The sequence below is a fragment of the Aythya ferina genome (assembly GCF_964211825.1).
Source record: "Aythya ferina genome assembly, chromosome: 2".
NCBI lineage: Eukaryota > Metazoa > Chordata > Aves > Anseriformes > Anatidae > Aythya > Aythya ferina.
The window spans coordinates 147,588,061-147,608,963 of NC_140297.1; the positions used below are offsets into that span (position 1 = coordinate 147,588,061).

General features: G+C 42.1%; 1 protein-coding gene and 1 long non-coding RNA gene across 2 annotated transcripts in view; one reads left to right on the forward strand and one right to left on the reverse strand.

Annotated features, from left to right (window-relative positions):
- LOC311432817 overlaps positions 1 to 12,327 on the reverse strand; it is a 28,717-nt gene extending 16,390 nt beyond the window's left edge. The window contains exon 1 of the long non-coding RNA XR_014690356.1: positions 2,426 to 12,327. This is a non-coding gene — a long non-coding RNA (uncharacterized lncRNA). The remainder of the gene's footprint in view (positions 1 to 2,425) is intronic.
- Positions 810 to 19,426, forward strand: COLEC10 (collectin subfamily member 10). Its single transcript, XM_084511280.1, has 6 exons — positions 810 to 1,981; positions 12,337 to 12,408; positions 14,050 to 14,121; positions 16,250 to 16,303; positions 17,422 to 17,517; positions 19,002 to 19,426. The coding sequence occupies exons 1-6, from the start codon at positions 1,834 to 1,836 to the stop codon at positions 19,391 to 19,393; spliced, it is 834 nt and encodes a 277-aa protein (XP_084367406.1). The 5' UTR covers positions 810 to 1,833; the 3' UTR covers positions 19,394 to 19,426.
- The last annotated feature ends 1,477 nt before the right edge of the window (positions 19,427 to 20,903 follow it).

Consider the following 20,903-nt stretch of genomic DNA (forward strand, 5'->3'; position numbering starts at 1 on the left):
GGCAACATTTCCCCAAATGCCTCCTCCAAAGCTAAGTACACTAACTTCCCACTCCTACGCTCTCTATTCTTGCTCTTACATTGACCTTCTGCTCACAAAATGGAAAGTGAAGGGAAGAAAAAGATAAATAAAACAGATTTACAGTGTACAAGTCGGAGGCACAGTGCCCAACGCAAATCACAGAGGAACAAGTTTATTCCTGGTACAACTGTATCCATCTCTAATCCCAGCTTTCGCTTTCCTCCCCCTCTAGCTGTGGTGTATCTGTTATCAAGGCCACATTTGAAGGTGTTAGTTAGATAACATTCTTTAGCACTGAAACCACTGTTTATTTCTGAAAAGTACTGCATACAGTTTAACAAAAAAGAACAGTGTTTTGAAAAATGGGACAGTCTGTGACCAGGCTAGAAAGAAAGAGGGAGAGGAGTCTCTTGACCCCTCTTGGGGCTTTGGCCAACAGTTTATCCCACATGAAAGCTTGAAATCAAAGCCTTTCTGCAATACCTTTAAGAAAAGGTATCCGCTTTTACATCCCTGCTGCTACTTTTTCTGTCTACTGGAAGACTAAAACATTGTGATGCTAAGGAACTGATACTCTTAAATAACAAGGAGAGCACCTCAAAAGCTATTATTATAGGAAACATATTTTTTGAAAATAGAAAGCAAATGTGCCCTCACTCAATAGGTGGTTCAACAGAGTTGCTCAGCTTTTTGAGTAGCTGTCTCCTTTGTTGTGTAAGAAATCAGAAGTTAGTGAAATTCCTGGAAAGATTATAAATACCCATCTCCCCTCTCTTTACTGCCAGGCTTCCTAGAATAATCTGCTGTCCCTGGTTACTGTGTTCTCCGTAAGAGAAAGCCGGAGGTTTTTCTAGGAATGGAAAAAGCATATGGATGGATAGCTGTCACAGTTCCTTCCAAGAGGATGTATAGCGGTGCTGCATGCTACCTTGGGGCCTGTGCTATATCACTGTCCTGATATATTGTCTCTGTGTGCTAGAAAGTAGAGGAAAAAAGTGGTATGAAAGGATGTTCTGCAGTCATTTAACCTCGTGCTACTTTGGCTTTAATCCTGAAGTTTGTCCTTCTGTGCTGTGCCTACTAAAGTAATTTGGGCTTGGAGCAACCATTGTGGAAAAATCTGTAAGCATAAAACCATCATTTGTGGGTTTCTGGCTCAAGCAACCATTGGTAAAATCAACTTTTCATCCTCCACTATGGGGGCTTTCGGTAGATGGCATCCAAAAGGAAATCACACCAGTGACTTCCACCCACAACAGACTGGCAGCTAGTCTCTTGTCACAAAAGGTCTCCTTGGAGAAAAGCTCTTATGGTAGTCTCTACACATTACAAGGAGTCTGAGTTACTCTTCCAGAACAGAACCAGCCACAAGTATCCTATAACTAATTAGTACTCACTTGGATACAATACCGCAGTCTTTTGTCTCTTGAGTAAGTGAAAAGCTGGGCATGAAGAATCAGCAGGGAAAGGAGAAAAAAAAAAAAAAAAAAAAAAAAAAAAAAAAAAAAAAGAATGACAAAAGAGATTATCCCCATATATTGAAGAAATTTTCCATGGCAAAAGCAGCTAAACATCTCACAGATAAGAGATAAATTGGAATAAACAGCTGTCAGTGTTAAATAAATATCCTGGATAATGTGCAGGACAGAAATAACTACAGCATCGTCAAACTCCTTTCTTCACTTTATTTAGCTGTTCGTGCATGTAGCTCCCAATCTTTGCACTGCTTCAGTTAGCGGAGCATTTATTTTTGAATCAGCTGCATTTGTTAAGACTGTAACAACGAAAGGCATTTCCTGAGAAGCTACAAGGATGAGCTGCAAGAAAGAACAACAGCTAAGGAAATGCGGGACCCTAGTAGTGCTTTTCATCTTCCAAGTTCAGATTTTTGGTTTTGATGTTGACAATCGACCTACAACAGATATCTGCTCGACACACACAATTTTACCTGGACCAAAAGGTGAGGAATATGAGGTTACTAATGCTGAGACCAGTACTGATAAAGGCTGATTTTTTAAAATAGATGTGGAACGCTTGTGCCACAGGCTGGGGATGAAAGATCTAAATTACTGCAGACCGTACAAATGTCTAGAAAAGTGAAACTGTAGTGGGGGAAAGTGATGAAGCAAGGAGATTTGAATTTGCTTTACTTTAGTTTCAGGAATTGTCTTGCATATTCTCATATAAATTAAAGTTGTCCTTTTGCACCTTTCTGCAGCCATATAAATCTTCTCTTACTTCTTGTATTCATCACATAGCCGGTACAGGTAGCAGCCATAAATTGAGGAACTTTGTCTGAAAGTAAGCACCTATTTTGAACTGTTGATGGCTCACTTTGCATATAGGTAGAGAGAGAAATGTAATATTTAAAATGATTGTATTGACATCATTTCCAAATGCTTACCTGTAAACAGAGCTCTGCTGCATTCATCAGACCTGATACAGAAGCTCCTGTTGAATTAAACACCACCTTCACTGCAGACCTCAACAAGAATTAGATCAGCTCTGGCATGTGCAGTTCTTTTGTCTTCAAAATTCTTTGCAAATATCTGAAACCAAATTTTCTGCATTAACTTACTTTTTGGGTAACATAACTAATGTCGATGGAATTGCCTGGAGGGTACCTCAGCCAAAAATTAGGACCATGACATACAAATCTATCTTGCAATGAGAGATCTAAAATCTATATTCCACACCATGGCTACTGCAGTTCAAACTATTGCTTTCTTTTTTAGTAATTCATTGTGTTTTTCTATAGGCTACGGATTGAGAGGAAAAAAAATTGCAACTGATTTAAATTTTAAGCAGAAAAAAGATTATCAAGTCTAAAGCATTGCTCCAGACTCATTTGTTTTTATGATGGATTATTCAAATGCATATTGCTTAAAGGACCATTTTTAATCAGCAAATTAATTTCTTTATGATTACAAACCAAGCTTAAACTTTTGCTGCCACAGCATAAATGTAGAGAGATGTAATGATTCCCAGGGGAGCTAGTGGGAGTTTGTTTAGTTAGTACATGAATAATGGCAGGCTGGAGAACAAAGTTTGACAGAATTGTGTTTAACAAGTCATGAGGCTAATGAGGTGGTCTTGTGACAATGTGAGAGTAGTTGGGACTCCAGGTGGTTTCTGTGGTCTATCTGGGACAGGGAGCACTTAAAGGTTAGATATCATGATTCTTTGCAAGTGCGGTACTGAGAAAGTCAGTATATATACATTTCCAGTCCTACTGCCCCCTGGCTGATGCTGCAATGGAGAAGCCAAACGTGTTGGCAGGGTCCTCACTACTACTGTAAAATTAGATTACCATAGCCAAGATCCATGATTGGTAAAAGGAGTGTAAATGAGCTCCAAGTTACTGGCTCAAATCCGTTGCAGGTCATCAAATACGTTTTGCAGTTTACATGATACGATCCTATAGCCTGATTTCAGGTCCTACCAGATCTGAGCTCATCCAGGGCAGTTATAAGCTGAAGAGCTGGGCAACTAAAGACAGAGCTGGCTGGGTGTGTGAACTACTCTGCTACTCCTCAGGCATCTCTTGCAGTTAGTGATGAAGCTTGCTGGCCTAATATGGCAGAAGCCAGTCTGTCCTGCTGCCAGTTTTCCTCTATCCATCTTGTGTCTAAAGACTCAGAGCACATGGTCCCCAGCCTAGGACCACACAACAGCTACAGGCAACACTGCTGCCCAGACTTTAACCCTGACAATGGACAAGGCTCAGACTTCCATTGCTGTAAGGTTTATTTTCTGTGCTACATTTGTTGTGCCCTTTTGTCAAACATTCTCCCAGATATAGGTTTTGACCCACACTGCACAAGTTCCTCCCCCTCACCTCCCATTTGCTCAGTGGTGACACAGCTATGGTGGTGTCACAAGTCAGAGGTCAGAGGTGCTGGGCTCCCACAGTACAGTGGCCAGCATCTTCCACCAGCACAAGCCAGATTCCTGTTGTGGCAACTTCATCCCTCCATCCAGACATTAATGGGATACCTTGAGGATCTTATGGGACCAAGCACCTACATGTGCAAGGAATTCAAAGGTATTAAATAGTTTTGCAAAGCTGTGGTGGCACAAACTGTCCTGTGGGCTAAATCCACTGTGTGGGCCGCAAGTGGGATCAGCCTTGGTACCACACAGCAGTAATGCTGCTCTTCCCATCACACAACACCATGGAGAGGAGGCTAAGGGAGGAGAGAGGATGTTTGGAGAGATTCAGCCCTTATCACCCTTACATTCTTGCACTGTTGAAGGCTGCAGTACTCACTTCATCATTTAGGCATTCGTAGTTAATACAGGAGCAAGCACTTGACCTTCCTGCATGTTCATCCCAAAGATCACCTGTTCAGAAAGAGTCATCGGTGTCACTGCTTGTACCAGCCACTTGTAACTTTTCCAGATAATTTGTGTAAGCCAAGCTCTTCCCCTTCAAAAATATAGCCTTGTTTATGCTCTGACCTGAGAGGTCACAAGAGAGGTATGATATGAGTGATGGGATGAAAAGAAAGGGTAATTCCAGGCTGATCACCAGGAAAGTCTTCGAACCAGTTGTGACAGACCCAGCAGTCTCCCAAAGTGTGTCAGCAGAACCACAAAACACAAAGAGCTAGAAAATACTCTGGAAGGACACAATCTCATAGGAACAGCAGAAAGACAGCAGACATCCTGTAAGTCTTTTGCACTTTCAGTTGCTATGATAAGCGTCTGCCTGAGTTAAACTGTTCAGCATTTAGAAATGAATAAGGGTTTCAGCCTGACCCCTGGTGGTTATTTGCGATCCAAACCAGGCTCTCTGCAGTCCCCTCCATCTATCTGCTGCTTTTCCATGCCTGATGCAAGAAAATGAATGTTGAGGTCTATTTTTAAAGAATTATGCAAAGAAATTTTGAATATATATAATATATATAAGAGAAAAAAAAAAAAAAAAAAGCTGGCCCTTCTCTCCCAGTCTCCCTTTCTATGCAATGATCAGGTCACTTCTCAAAAAGAGGGGAATTTTTTAATGAACCCTGGTGCAATGGCTGTCTTATCCTGGCTCCTTGAGAAAGCTTTTGAGGTACATGGCAAATTGGCTTGTATAGAAGTTAAAAATAGAAATCTGAGAAGTGTTTTCTGTGACCCTTATTGAAATACTGGAAAAGAAGCAAATTCATGCTTTGGACCAATACATGTGTTCCGCATTTGTAACTAGTGATTTTTGGTGTTTGACATGAGACATTTAAGAAGAAATTGGATTTAGCTGGGTTGATTTGGTGAAGTACCTCTGAAAATTTAGTTTAGGTAATGCTTATCCACAGCTGGCTAATTAGGACAGTAAAGACCAAATTCTGTACTCCATTAACTTCTTGGGAACAAACAGAACCAGATCTAGCATAAATAATGCAATGAATTTCCCAGGGTAGCCAAGTGCTTTGACTAGCAAAATTAGTTATGGCCCCATTGCTTACTTTCAACCCTTCCAAGCCTGGAAATAGGCTGGGGGATGCTGAGCCTGAGAGAGGAACCAGAAACTATGGGAAAGCAGCAGCAAACACTGTGAAAGGAAAAGCACCAGCTGTCAATCCATGCTCCAGCCTGAGTAAATCAATAAGCCACAACATGAGGGCAGAAATAAACTGAGAGCCCAAAACTTTGACTACTAAACTCCTAACAAAAGCTTGAGCAGGGGGAGAAGAATAAGGCTGGCATTGCAGAAGTGCAGAGCAAGGCTAGAGCTGATTTCATGTGAATTTGGGGGAGTGTGTCTGAGCATTGAATCCAGATCTTGCTGTCTTGCTATCTTGCTATCAGGTCCCAGATCACTTCCTTTGAAATCCAGACACAGGAACTTCAAAGGCCTTGAATCAGGCCCAGGTTGAGAAACTGGAATGAGATGAAATCTGAAGAGTATTGGGAGTTTCCCATAGCAATTCAGATGGAAAGCATTTCCTTACTATTATTGCTGACAAATGATGTTTATAAACTCTATGACTTTGGCTGGCTCCTCAAAATAGCATTTACTGTGGTCTCCAGTATAGCTGTCCATCTCTCAACTTTAATCGCACTTACGCAATTCCACTCCTGGAAAATCTAAAACTCTCTCAGAAACCAGATATGCTGCTATCCACATTTTCTTCCGAAAATATAAAGTGCCTTACCACATCCTATAGGCTGTTCAAACCTACAACTAAGCTTCCCTCTTAGCACCTCACGTTTGATCTGAAGAGCCCTTTATAATCAACACATAATTCTATTTTGTCATGGATTTTAGCCTTCATGTATTTTAGCACATGTTAAGTTTCTGATGTTTATCAGCCTGAGTTATAAAGCATGCATGTGGGCACTTAAATACAAATTCAGAAGATACCGGGTCTGTATTTCTTACCCATGTTGGTTTGATTCCTCACCCAAACCACCGTAACACATGGGTCTTTGAGATCATATCATAATGGCAGGGGATCAAGTGGAGAAGCTTAAATTGGGACAGATCTAGTGAAAGATGAATCAGAAACAATTTAAATTATTTCTGTGTTATCAAAGACACAATATATGTCCCATCCGTGCACAAAGGCCCACACTTTCAAGTAATCCAGATAAGTGGAGCTTCACAGAACCTAGTGAGGGTCTGAGTGTGGCTCATGCAATGCAGTAGAAGTGGGTATTTCTAGTGAAGTCAATATCTCCTTATAAGTGGAAAGCAGAAAAGTGAGCAGATAATCCAATTTATTCCTGAGGATGCATTCCATTTCACCAGGGAAGGTGACTGGGCCCCTGCTGTCTAACTTGGAGCTGGGTAAAGAGAAGAGTACCCAAGAAATTGTGAGCAAAACACTTCTATTTTCATAATGCAACCTGTGGAGCCTTGCATGTTCCCTGCAGGGCACTTGGAAGAGAGGCTATGGGTGAAGTTACACACTACAGCTGGACTGATCTGTCGGTTTTTTTCTCCAAAAGGGGAGGCCCAATATCTTTTTCTTCCACCATTCAGACTGCACGGTCCTACCTTCACCTTGCACTGGCTCAGCTGTATATTCATCAGAGTCCTCCAGCTTATTAAAAATGTGCACTTTTATTTGCCTTATTGGTATTTCCCTCTTCATTCCAATAATTCATTAAACACAGGGTCAGAAGAGTGCTCAAAATCACCCAAATTGGGACAGAAGTACACAAGTCAGTGCTGAGGTCAGACAGGAGGAGGAAAGACAGGGAAGGGCACATCACGTCAGATCGATTCCAGCCAGATTATATCATTTTACTCCAGGGCAGGACAAGAAATCATGTCCTCACTAATCGCATGCAGCTTGGAAACAAGAACCCCCTCAGCTACGGGAAATTTGCTAAGTGTCTAAAAGACAACGAAAGTGAAATTAGAGGTAATCTTCAGTCTTTCCATTGACGTAACTGTGACATGCTTGTACAATGGAAAGACAAAATGTTTTGGTGTTGGTTATTTATTTATTTGTTTCTTGGAGTCTGCGACTCCCTCTGGTGACCAAACCTCTCAACAGAGAGAGTACGCATCCAAGTGCTGCAAAGGCTCAGCTCAGCGTCAGTAGGCTGCAGTACATGGTATGTCCTTTTTTCTGTTCAGACTATCTGATGTAGGAGAAGAACTGTGCTTTAGCCCACCAAAGGCAGAGTTTTTATCAGCTGAAATGGGGGGCATGCCCAGGGATCGTGGAGGAAGGTACCCGGGGCTGTGATGCATGCTGAGCCTGCAGGCTCAGGGAGCTGAACCTGGGACTGTTGGGAGGGATCTACTGAGAATAGGCTTTGTCCTTCTTTTTCTTCAGAGGAAGCATTTAATTGATTCACTGTAAAGGAGAGGCTTAAGAAACATTAACATTTATGGAGTATTTTTGGTCAGGAGACAGGAATTGCAGCTGACCTGAGGCCACGGCTTGTCAGAACACCTGGAGACATGTCTGAGTAAAACCCTGCATGGAGCCAGGGTGTCTCATCAGAGCTGTGAGTGAAGAGGCTTGTTACTAAGTGTTCCTGGAGAAAAACATGCCTGTTAGAAGCCCCCTCCCAGCTTTAGACCCCACACAGCCTGCAGATTTGCTCTCGCCCAGATTAGGGCTGCATCTCCAGATAAGCGTGGCCTCTGTAATCCCTGGGGATTACAGTGTGATTCTCCAAGATCCGGGGTCAGCCCCCGATCGCGAGGCTTGGGGAGCCACTAAACATATGTGAACAATTTAACCTGAAAACTTCCTCCGCTCATGAATACAAACCAAATAAACTGCCAACAAAAGGCTGAGGAAGGAAATATAAATCACCCGAAGGTCAGTAAATTCTTGCTAATTGCATTCTTACCAAATGTAACCTCTCAACATTGCATTGTTCAGTGAAACTTCTAAAGAGGCAGAGATCCTTTCAACTGCCTAAAAATCCTGCTGATTATTAGACCTTCAGCATTTCACTGAGCTTGTTTATAGGAGAAGAAAGGACTGGGTTTTCTCTCGCTCAATTACAGTTACAGTTTTCTAATGGCTGCAGAAGCCATTTACTGCTTATCATTTCCTCTTTTGTTCTGTCTTGCACAGTCCCAAGCTGGAAGAGTCTAGCAACTTATTGTTTCATGTATTAACTTAAATATTCTGATAATTTAAATCTGTCACTCAGAAGAAGTGAATCAGCTTGCAGGAATATGAACAGGTAGAGAAATGGCTATGCTTCAGCTACTGGCTTCCAGTGCTTCATCCACAACCATATCAGGCATATGAGGTCAGGATCATATTTTATTTATTTCTGTAAGAAAATTCATGTAGCATAAAGCACAGTGGTACAAAAAATCAAAAACTCACTCTAGAGCACAGCCAGAAGTTAGATTTCCCTTTCTGTCAGACCACAAAATAAGTGGCTGGTACGCGGGGATGCCCCATCTATATGAGGTCCCAGAAGAAAAGGAGAGATCCTTATTATAAAGTAGACAGAAAGCCAACTCATCTCCTGTCCAAAACAAACTTTCACACTCCCTCCTACCTCGTTGCAAATCACGGTAACACCACGAGGGGGGAGCATAACTCAAGAGTTCACATTGCTTGCCAAAATTTATGATCACTGCACGCAACAGCTAAAGGCAGGCACAATGGATTTATAATTATAACACCATTTTTCCAAGCACTGGGATCAATCCAGTATTACATTAACAATGAAAGGGTACAACTAATTAATGCTGTTGGCTTCTACCCTTGCTTTGCCTATCCATTCTCAGATGTGATACTGGGAGAAAATCAGGATTTCCCTTCTCCTCTTGCAGACAGGCAAATTAGCATTATTCTTATTTTCCCAGGTAATGGAACTAAGGCAGGAAAAGGTAGGCTGCTTTATGCCAAGATGAAATAGGTGATAGATCTTCCTTCCCTGTCCTTTAGGTTTTTAGATGGTTTGAGCAATAACTGGGACTATACAGGAGATGTTAGCAATAAATTTGAGACACCTCCTAATTCCTCAAAATCTCCAGATCAAACTTTCCCATACCTTTTACTCCTTTCACCTGTCGGCTCTGAGCCATGAGTCTAATGCCCCATACACTAGCTTCATCTCTGGCAGCCCCACCTGTCCAAAGTCTCAGAAAAACCCACTGCATCTTTTAGTAGCTCTAAACGTTGTAACTGAGATTGGAAGAAAATACCTCTGGGGAGTAATCACAGCTTCTCTGCTGGTATATTGACTTTCTTTCCAGGATTCTATTTCTAAGATTAAGTGCCTAAGCAATGCTTTGAGAACAGCAGCCTCGCTAGAGCCTTAACCCAACAGAGCGGTCCACAAGACACAGAGAAGGTGACTGGATGGTGAGGGTGACAAGTAGTCCCCTGGGTAGGAAGGTCAGCAGGAATCTCATCTGCTCTCCTGCATGCTCACAGCCCAAAGAAACTCCCTCAGCTGTTTCTACAACAAACCCAGCATTACAGCATCTCTTGCACATGGAAATTCATTGCACTGGTAAAGGCTGGAAGTGAAAAGGCTCTTAAGTCTCCCTTCCCTGCTGGACAGTGTGGCCCATTTGTTAAATAACCCCATGTTACATTTCTAGTCAGAACTCATACAGCTTTTCCAGACTTTTAATCGCACCCTGATTCCTTTCTGTTATCACACATTTCCTCTCCTGCATGGGTTTGCAGACCGTGAACACATCAGCTCTTAACCTTTTCCTTGAATTTCATTTTACAAGCTCTTTGCCAACCTCTGGGAATCTTTTCTGAATTTCTGCCCTACTGCGAAGTGATTCTTACAGTTTTCTGAAGAGTTTCACAGGTGGGTTTAGAAAGGACAATTGTTTCATTTCTCAGTCGTAAATGATGTTAGCACTGAGGTCAACAGCAAAATTAAACTGCAAATTCTCTGGCTCTGCTGTCTGATGACCCCCAGACAAGTACCCAGTACAAGCAGGTATCCTTCTATCAGCTTGAGGCTAAGACCCAAAGTTTTATCAGGATTTTAAGAAGCTTGGCTTTTGGAAATACATACTGACTTATCAAGTAACTTTGAAGAACCAGTGAGAATAAAAAGATGTTTAAAACTTCTACTTCTGACTGGTTACAGTCTTTTCCTTTCCTATTTTGTCCAGAGGCAGCTGGAATTAAAAACAAAGTGCCTGAGTGAACCAGCACACGTCAGGTTTTTGTTTGTCTCTCCCTCTAACAAATGCTTCTTCCCTCCAACTCAGACTGAATTTCAGCGCTTTATCATTCTCAGTTTGGATCACTGATGACCATCCCCAAGAGTATCCTGACTGATGGGGTGAGTTTGCCCCTCACAAGGGAGCCCCAGCACTACAGATTTTGTGGCACACACTCGCATGCCAGAGGACCCCCTGCTACATTTTGTATGCTGCAGTTAATGTGCCCCATTTCTCATCTCTCATCACCCCATGAGACACCCCATGATATGCTATGTCTTGGCTATAAGTAGAAGGAGGTAAATAATGAGTGGGTAGCTTTTTTCACAAAACAGTGAGGACACACAAAGAAACAGTCAATCTGAAAGCAACCATGGGAAGCTACTTCCCAGCACATTAAATCATTGACCTCTTTGCTACAGGATATTGTAGGAACCAAAAATCTAACTGCGTTTAAAAGGCTCGAGACTAATCCATGCATAGTAGAATAAGAAGTGGCTCTCACAAGTTGCCTGGATGCGGTCCTTGGGTCAGGTGAGCCCTCCAACCATTGCTCACGGGGAGCAGTCACCCTCAGCACACCCTGAACACTTTCTGCCAGGGCTGGAGACACCATCCTTGGTGAGATGGGTTACCGGTCTTGTCATGTAATGCTGTTCTTCTGTCCTTCTCTCTGTCCTTCTTCTTGTCTTGCAGACAATGGGACAATGGTAGGGAACAGGCGAGGAATTTTGGAAGGCTGTCTGTATTCAGTGCTGGTCTTTTGCTGCAGGAGGGTGCAGGTGTCCCCCCAACAGTTGTAAAAAAAAAAAAAAAAAGGAAAGATCTCCTCAGGTCAAAATTAAGAAATAGAAGATAAAATAATCTGTTGTACCTCTGGTTTTCTGTTTTGCTGCATAATCTCAAATGAAATTCTGTGCAACTTCTTTCTTGAGGAAAGAGATAACACTTCTTTCCCATTACTAATCACTGTCTTGCTCTTTCAAACAGCAAGCTGCTCAGTAAGAGGCTGTCTCTTACTATACTTATGGGCAGTAACCTGTGTAATAGGACCTTGGTCTCATTTGGGGAAATCTCTGCACTACTCTAATGAATGCAATGAATTTACTTCCTCTAGATACTCTGGGAATGACTAATTCAAAATGAAGTATTGGAGTAATTGCAGAAGACATTTGCTATGTTAACACATGCCACCTGTCAAAAACTGAAGGCAAGACTTCTGCCACACTAAGTGCTAATGTCTATGCTAAGATCTATTGCAACACATTTATAATCCTCTTGTTTCTATAACATTTGCATACCTTGAACTCAGAGTCACTAGGAACAATTAATAAATTCCATTGTCTCCCTTGGCATTTCTCCCTGGTGTGCTCAGGTTTTTCAATATTTATCTATTGAATAAATTCAATTCATTTATTTATCTGGTTTATAACTAATAGCACTTAAAGGATAAGAATTAGAGTTGGTGTATAATCCTTATGTTGGAACAGATTCCCCCAAAGGGAAAATTTTTAGCTTTTCCTAATGGTCAGATTCATCGGCTCTTCTTTGGAAATTTATCCCATGGCTACTGTGCCCTCAATGTGAAATAAAAAGAAGTAAGTAGAAAAAAAATTGACAGTGAACTTTACTTTCTGAGAATGTATACCTGTTCTTACTGCACTGAGTTAAATGTCCCATGATGGTTTATTTTATGTTTCTGGAAGGAGATGAAGGTGAAAAAGGAGATAGAGGAGAAGTGGGCAAACAAGGAAAAGTTGGACCAAAAGGACCTAAAGGTATTTATGTTGGTTTGTTGGCTATTACTGGTATATGACTATCAACATACAAAACTGTACTGGTGCATATGATCAGTGTTGTTTAATGCTTTTCATTCCTCTCACCCCAGTGGATTTCACAATGCCTGTCAAATATTAATCAGGGAACCTAACAATGCTCTGAGAGTTTGGTGCAATTCATGCCAATAGATACTGAAGCTACACCTGGCAATAAATCCAAAGCAAATTTCATGTAATAAATCAGCACTTTTACAGATGATCTCCCAAGTGACAACCATAAGTGTGGTACAGAAGACTGAAAACGACCTAAATCATACGTACAACCAGAAGGATTACTGTTCTCTTACTGAAATTATCCTTTAGGTGTAACTGAATTTTGAGAGTTACTTCCTGGCAATACATCAGGATGCTCAACAAAATTCAGTCTCAGCTGTCCCCATTCTGCAGAAAACCAAACTGAGAAACAAAGTTCCTCTGAGCAAGCAGCACCAGGGCTGAGAACGAGAAGCCAAAGGAGTGTCAGGACTCATATTAAACATGTCCCACACCTTCACAGCGAGCTCAGCAGAGCACTCTGAGGCTCCAGACGTGATAGCGTCAGCCTTGTTTGCATACCCTAACTCAAAAGCTTAATGTATCATTAAAGTTTAATGATAATGCAATCCGTGTTCTTTCTTCCTTGACAGTGGTCTAATATTTTAAGTTTAATCAGAAAAGTGTCTAGCTTTATAGAATCTTTACAAACATCCTGTTATTACTGTTATAATGAAAACCTTCTTCATTTTTAAATGAACTCATATGGCTTTGCTTCTTACCTTAAAAAAGATCGGGTAAGATTCAAGCAGACCAGGTAACAAACCAATTAAGAAGTGACTTAGTGATGTTAACTTCAGTGTGCAAAGTGAGACTTCTAGAAATTAGAACTTAAACTATCAATCAGTCAAAAAGGCACCCATTATTTCGGTGCTCCAACGACTGAGAAAACACACACAGCACAAACAGTAGTTCCCTATTTGCAATCCTGCTTCGATAGAGGATTCCCAGCAAAGCCTGAGTACTTCACCTCCCAAACAAACCCAAGGCTTTTGTCTGGGGTAGAGAAAAAATCAACAGAGGTCAAAATGCTGATGGCCTAGGTTGGCTGTGAAGTTAAATCAATAATCACTAGGAGTTTTAGCTTGTATTTTCTGTACAAAAATATGATGTTTGTGAGCAGCTGAACAGGCAATTTTGCTAAGGTGCCTTGCAGTGCCCTGCAGGTATCCCACAGTAGCAACGATCTGAACCTGTGCTGCCTGCAGGGAGCCACTGTGGGCCTTGTTTAAAGGCTGGTTTCTGGCATTGGAGTCACTTTGCTGTTCCCTGACAGAAGAGAGGAGCTACCTGTAACCCTGCAGCTCACAGAAACACCTCAGCATCCCAGGCTGGTTCAAGCAAGCTTCATTTATAAAACTTTCTAAATAAAAGTTAAACTGTAAAGCTTGTAATCTGTTCATGTGTATACTCATGAGCACACTTGTGTCCATGCCTTACATTTGGATGGGCCACACTTGGGGAAAACAGCAGCAGTAAAGGGCTAGCGTCTTGGGGAAGAAAGGACAGAAGCCATCCATACCTTTTTCATCCTATTTCTTCTCTCAGGAAACAAAGGAACTGTGGGGGATGTTGGTGACCAGGGAATGCTTGGGAAAATTGGTCCTATTGGTGGAAAGGGTAAGTCCTGGTCTGGGAACTTTTTTGTTTTGTTTTGTTTTGTTTTGTTTTTTCCCTCAAGGTAAATACGTGTTTTGTGTGAGTTCCAGGTATGGAGGTATATTAAATACCTGCTGTGACCAGTGATCTCCAGAGAAAACTGTGCATAAAGATCAGTGATGAGAGCTAACTGAAATAGTTTTATTTCCTGTGTGCAATGTATCACTGACATGGCTAAAAATAATTTGCTATGTGAGTTAAAAAAACAGTCCTTTGAGATGATAAAAGAGAAAGAGATAAAATCTGGCCCTTGTGAAGGAAGTAGCAAGATCTTCTGAGATCTTGGAAAGAGATAGCCAAACCAGTGCCTCTGCTTTAGATGCTGAAGGGCCTGAGTCAATACTCTGCTGGTGCTCAGGAGGCCACACCTGGTGATCCACATTGGTGTGCGAGGTGTCACCAAGTGATGCCCAAGACAGCCAGGTAAGGGGAGGATTTTTAAAGTTTTAAGAGAGCACTTACATAACGCAGGACAACCACTCCTTGCAAATCAAGGCAGACTCCAAATCTACTTGGAAAATCATTTCATGAAATTATTGGCCTGGAAAGAGTCTCAGGCTTTTCTTTTAGAGCTACTTAAGAAGAAATATTGCTTCTGCCACGAGGAGACCTGCCTCAAAAGCTCAGCAGGGATCCACTATCCTAAGGGGAACTCTGTGGTCTCTAAACCAAAGCATCAGCCCAGACAGGCGGGTGAGTGGGTGGAACAAGCTCTCCTGGGAGCTTCTCAAACCAATGCTTTTTAATAAACCCTTCATGGCCCCTAGCCAGCCGCACTATCAGAGAAGAACAAAAGAATTTGGCCTGAGGGATTAATTTTCAAAAGTACCTAGACAACTGAAGACGCAGATAGCTATCTCCTAAGATGTCTCCAAGCACCAAAGGAGACTAGAATTTAAGAATCCAAAAATTGTTTATCTGAAAGTAAACCAATGCTCTCAGCCTTTAAATCAAACTGTCAACCTGACTGTATAATGTATTGCCCCCTTCTAGGTGGATTTTTTTCTCTTTTCCTTTTTTTATTTGCAGAAGCAAAGGCCACTAAGTCACTGTTTAGACTGACCATTAAACGTTCAACTTCTTAAGGAAGCAACCCTGAAATTTCAGTATATTAGTGTGCAGGCTGTAAAGCTATGTTAATTAAAATGCCAGCCAGCTCCTGATTTCTGTTTAAAAATAATAACTATAATACAACCGTATAAAAGAAAAAGCGCATGAAAACATGGCTATCAACGAGGTAGAGCAAGTATTAACATTATTTGGCCTCTGAAGGTTTTAATTTTTAAAAGAAGAGCTGACACTAATTTTGGATATAGTCAATCTGCTCTTGATCCAGACAGCCAAGAGTTTTGACAGCTGTCAAATCACAGCTGACATTACTTAAAAAAGAAAAAAACAAACATGCTGGTCACCTGCCTTTATTAGCATAGCATTTGGAGAAGCAATTTCATTTTATAACAATCATTCTTGTGAATCACAGTACAAGGGGAAGGCAGCTGGAGGAAAATAAATCCTGTTTCCACGAACTACACCTGAAATGAAACACTGTTCCTTACTGACCTCACTTCATGCAGGTGCTAATTGCTGCCTGCAAACATAATCTGCTGCACACATGAATTCGGTGGCTTAGCGACCATAAGCCCCATATGGTCCTTCGTTCTGACATGAAGCTACCGACCCCAGGAAAGGGCTGTGTCCTGCAAGGCAATGAGAGAGGCCAGGTCTCACCTCCCTGAGGTTTTCTGAGTGCTTTCAGCCTCTTGGGATCACTGGGCAGTTTATATTTAAAGCAGTACCAGGAACCAGCAGCACTCAAGATGTCTGTGTTATCAGTGAGTTAGCTATTAAAGAGTCCTCCTTATTTTCATTCACCAGAATTAATCATGGCTTGTTTGACTTGGCACATCTGCCAGTACAGTACATCTACCAGTACGGTACATCTAGCAGTACGGTACATCTGCCAGTACAGTACATAGGGGCTTCCTGTCAGAAGCACACCACTAATATATTATTAAACAGGGTTCTCAAACACACTCCCCTGACATATGTACTGTCTGAGATCTGAAAATGTATTTTCCTTTTTATTCAGGTGACAAAGGAGCCAAAGGCTTAGTAGGGGTGTCTGGAAAAAAGGGAAAAGCAGGTATGCTGTTCATCCTTCTCTGAAGAATGGTTGAGTTTTCTGGGTCTCTGTTTTTGGGGTTGGTTTGTCTGGAAAAACTTGAGAATGGGTGAAACAAACAGCAAAAGGCTGAAAAAGTTATGTTTAGCAAAATGAGGATTGGGCAGGGACATGACTGATGGCTATGAATATAAAAACATTCACAACACAGGGAGAAGTTAGCTAAAATAATAAAGAATGGTTGATAAGATAAAAACTAATATGTAAACAGGCCAGGAATAGTTTTATACTGGAAACTAGAATAAAGTTTTGGAATACCAAAGGAATGAAGTCCTTTAATAGTTTCCTAATCGGATCACAAGGACAAAAATATATGTGATTGTAGACAGAGCACAATCTGTTGTCAGATCTCCTGTAAGCAATACATTTGCTTACCAGAGAATTTGGATTTGATGACCCAGAAGGTTCTTCTCTGTCCTAGTAACCTTGAATGTTTTCCCACCTTGAATGTTCAGATGTGTTCATTTATAAGACATTTCATAGGCAGCATCAGTCTGGCTCTTTATGGGAAACCATCAGCAAATTGTTTTCTTCCTGACAATAAGAGAGGAATAAACAAAACCTACACTAAGCCAAAATTCAGTTTACCAACAGAAAATATAACTGAGACTTCAGTGCTTGACAGGCTGATTATTTGAGTTGGTATCAACTTTTTCTGCTGTACCACAACTGTATGTAGCAGTCCAGTATCATGGTCCTTCCACTGAGGTATTTCCAGCACCACACAATACTCTTTCATTGAGAAAACAGTGATGCTGTTTCTGTCAGAAGTCTAGGGAATCAGTGCTGTTTATGGATACAGAGGTGCCAAAGGACACCTTCAGCATTCAGATGTGACATCGTGTGATCAACACTTCAAGCCAGTTCTCAGTAGCCAGATGGAATTGATGATGAGAGGGGCAGGAGATGTGTAAATCCTATACTGATATGGGTGGAAGGAAGATGGCAAACTGTTCCATCCCCATGTTTAAAAGGCTCCAGAAGGTTTGAAGGCGGGCTGTGGCTGACCCTACACACACACGTATACACACACAAGTATTTCTGAACAGATAAATCCTCTGTCCTTTGCATTGCATCAGGCACGGTCTGTGACTGTGGAAGATACCGCAGAGTTGTTGGACAACTGAATATCAACGTTGCTCGGCTTAACACATCCATCAAGTTTGTAAAGAATGGTAAGGGTTGTTATGTTGTGTATTTGCTGTGATTTATTTGGCTCTCATAACTTTTGTCACTGCTATTCTTCTACCACTGTTCTGTGGCAGAATCCAGGCAAAGACAGAGGGCTCACTGTGCGATGCAATGCAGTAACATACAGAAAGTAGGCAGTCTTGCACCTGTAAGGATACAAGCAGCTGATGAATAAAAGCAAATACAATACAGCAATGATCAATAGCACAACTGAAAGAATCACAAAAAGAACCAGGCACCACTTGCTAACTGCCTCTGCACTGTCAGCCTGCTCACCCTCAGGCTCAGTGGCCACTCAGGCAATGAAAGGAAAAAAGTTTGTGCAGACCTGGTCCAAATAGCCAGGAAAAGCACTAGGAACCTCTTGATCTTGCTGCTGCTGTGCAGAAGGGCTGCATTCATGGTACTCTCCTCATGCCTTCCCTCACTGTGAGTGTCATTGTCCTGTAATAAGGGAGACACCAGCACCCTAAAACCATGGGTTATAAAAAGTCACATTTGCATGCAGTGCTGTCAGCGGAACAGTGAAAAATGTCCCTACTAAAAGGAAGAAAAAGCATTTCCCAGCATGGCAGAGATTTTGAGAAGGCTCCACAACCTCTTCTAGGCCTCAGTTGATATCTGTAAATTAAAACGTGTCTGAAACTGTTCTATGGCCAACTGGCACAGCTCTCATCTATATTACTAAATCCTACAAAACTGAATGGCCATACCAGGAGTGGTCCTCTGCTAAACTGCACCTGCGGTAACTCTGGAGTTGTGTGGGAAAGTGTTATTTGCCCCAGGCCAAAGCTCTGGCCATTTCCAGTCCAGCAATCCAACAGCAGGATCAACTGCCAGTTAGCCAGGAATGCTTCTTGGCACTGCTTTATTCAACAGGATACGTGTTGCCTAAGAAATTTACCTTTTAAAGCTGCTGAGCAGCCACAGTTTCCTTCCTAGTCAATGCCCCTTGGTGGCTACAGCAGCTGTGAATATCAATCTGTATTTAAAATGGCTTATTTTAGCAGTAACATTGACTTTCTTCTGCATGGAAAGGGCCCAGAAGCTATCCATACCCCTGTGTTCCAATCCCACGGCACTCTTTCACGATCTATAACATGCAATATGGCAATATGGCAATGACAGGGATGTCAATAAAGCAACAGGGGTGATTCAGAGTTAGACACTGCTATTTGTCCATTTAGCATGCCTTGATTTGGTAAAATTTACTTTAAGGATGTCTGGTACTGAAGTGTCACAGGAGACAAATGCCAGTCAGGACTGAAGAGCCCTCATCCTAGTGCATGCACGGTGCTTGTCACTCCCACTAGTAGTCTCTGGTCATGTCCTCATTGTTCATCATAAATTCGGTGGTGGGAATACTTTTCTTCTCTCTCTTTCATTAATTCTGGTGTAAAAACCATCAAATTGAAGTTCCTTTGATAGCTGCTGAAATGCCATGAATGATTTTTTTTTTTGCCTTTAGTTATAGCAGGCATCAGGGAGACAGATGAGAAATTCTACTACATCGTCAAAGAAGAGAAGAATTACAGAGAAGCCCTCATGCACTGCAGGGACAGAGGAGGAACACTTGCCATGCCTAAGGATGAGGCAACCAACGCCCTGCTTGCTGACTACATCTCCACGAGCGGCCTCTTCCGAGCCTTCATTGGGATGAACGACATGGAAAAAGAAGGGCAGTTTGTGTACGCAGACAGCAGCCCATTGCAGAACTACAGTAACTGGAAGGACGGGGAGCCTCATGACTCCACTGGCAGCCAGGACTGTGTGGAAATGCTCAGCACAGGAGAGTGGAATGACTCTGAGTGCCAAGTCACCATCTACTTCATCTGTGAATTCCTCAAGAAGAGAAAATAAATGTGCCACAAAAGATATCTGGCACCTTCTGTACATGCTGTAACCCCTCCTCATTCATCCGCTGTAGGGAAAGCAGACAAAAAGGGATAAGTCTCCCTCCAGCCTTCACTTCACTGGGTTAAAAAATAACTACTGCTAGATGGCAGTGACCATAAAGTCAGCTCAGGTCTCCACCAACTATGAATTTTTAATTCAATTTTAAGTGTAATTTGGGGTGGTTGGGCAAATTTAGAACACACAGAGGTGAACATGGGGAGGACTCACTTATCTCTGCTTCCCACTCCGTCACCCATCCCGTTGTGCTGAGGTGTGAGGAACCAACTTACCAATGGCACTTTTGTCTGCAAGTCTGTGCAGCTTGTATGTAACCTGAGAATAGATGGAGATGGGGCAGTTCTAACCTGATGACCCCCAAAAGCTGTGCAAGGATCTAGAAAAGTTTAGCATAAAGAAAACAGTATAAAGGAAGCAAAACCATTGCTGTAGGCAGTAAACAAGCACAAATAGTTACTTTTGTACCAATGTGCACTGCTGGTTTAACAAGTGACTGTGGGAACATATTATACCCTCCCTCAGTAGCCAGCAAGGTTTGATGTCTAATGCTAAAATTACATGTGCCTTTGTGACAAAGGAAGCAGCTATAAAACATGCTTTATCCTCCAAGAACCCAGATTCAGGTCTGGTTGAGCAACCTTAGTTGTGGGTTGACTTAGTGTGGGACTCTCCACAAATGATGAGCAGTAAGTGCAGGTTTTGACATCACAGCTGGCTCCTCAGTTATCCATGTCAGTATGCCAATAATGGATCAGATTTTCATATCTTTGCTAATACCAAAGGATTACTTTCCTTCATATAGTGGAAGAGCCATGCACATGTGGTTCCTTCTATAGCATTTTCAGGACTGTTTTTAAGCCTAGGATGCTCCTGGGTCACAGCACCCATTTTGCTTTCAGAATTGAGCCTGTTTGTTCTTAGTCTTTCCTCGGGCTGCTTAGAAGTCTCTTCTTTCCTAATAGCAGGAGACGCCAGGGCCTCTGCAAGGTCTATTGATTTTCTTTCCCACTTGAGACTGAAAAGAAGAGAATGCTACCCGGAGGCTGAGGACAATGCTGGGCACCACTCACAGTGCAGAAGCATGCCCTGCAGGTCACTCTTGCCACCAAGTTACACATAGTGCTCTTCTGGGTGTATGAAAAGCTGAACGTGAAGGCAGTCCCATCAGGTAGGAGTGCAGCAGGTCAGCTCTAAGGCTCCCTCCTACTGGTGCATACAGCACTGCAAAGGCAAGTAGACAACAGTCATACTTAGCCAAGCTGGTCTTCAGCAGGAAAATCCTCCAAACCATTCACCTAGCTGGTAGTTTGTCTGCAAGCTCATCTCAGAGCAATAACCAACACAGGAGCTACTTGTTCCTCAAGAAAACCATTTATGGCTACCAGCAGTAAATTACCTGTGCTGCTACACACCCTCCGGAGAACTATTCAGCCCCTTGAATGCAGGGGCGGGACCA

Bases quoted from the DNA above. Each gene is read 5' to 3' on its own strand.
- COLEC10 (XM_084511280.1), top strand. From the start codon at position 1,834: ATGAGCTGCAAGAAAGAACAACAGCTAAGGAAATGCGGGACCCTAGTA. The intron at 1,982-12,336 runs GTGAGGAATATG...TGTTTCTGGAAG, and splicing joins AATTTTACCTGGACCAAAAG to GAGATGAAGGTGAAAAAGGA. The intron at 12,409-14,049 runs GTATTTATGTTG...TTCTTCTCTCAG, and splicing joins TGGACCAAAAGGACCTAAAG to GAAACAAAGGAACTGTGGGG.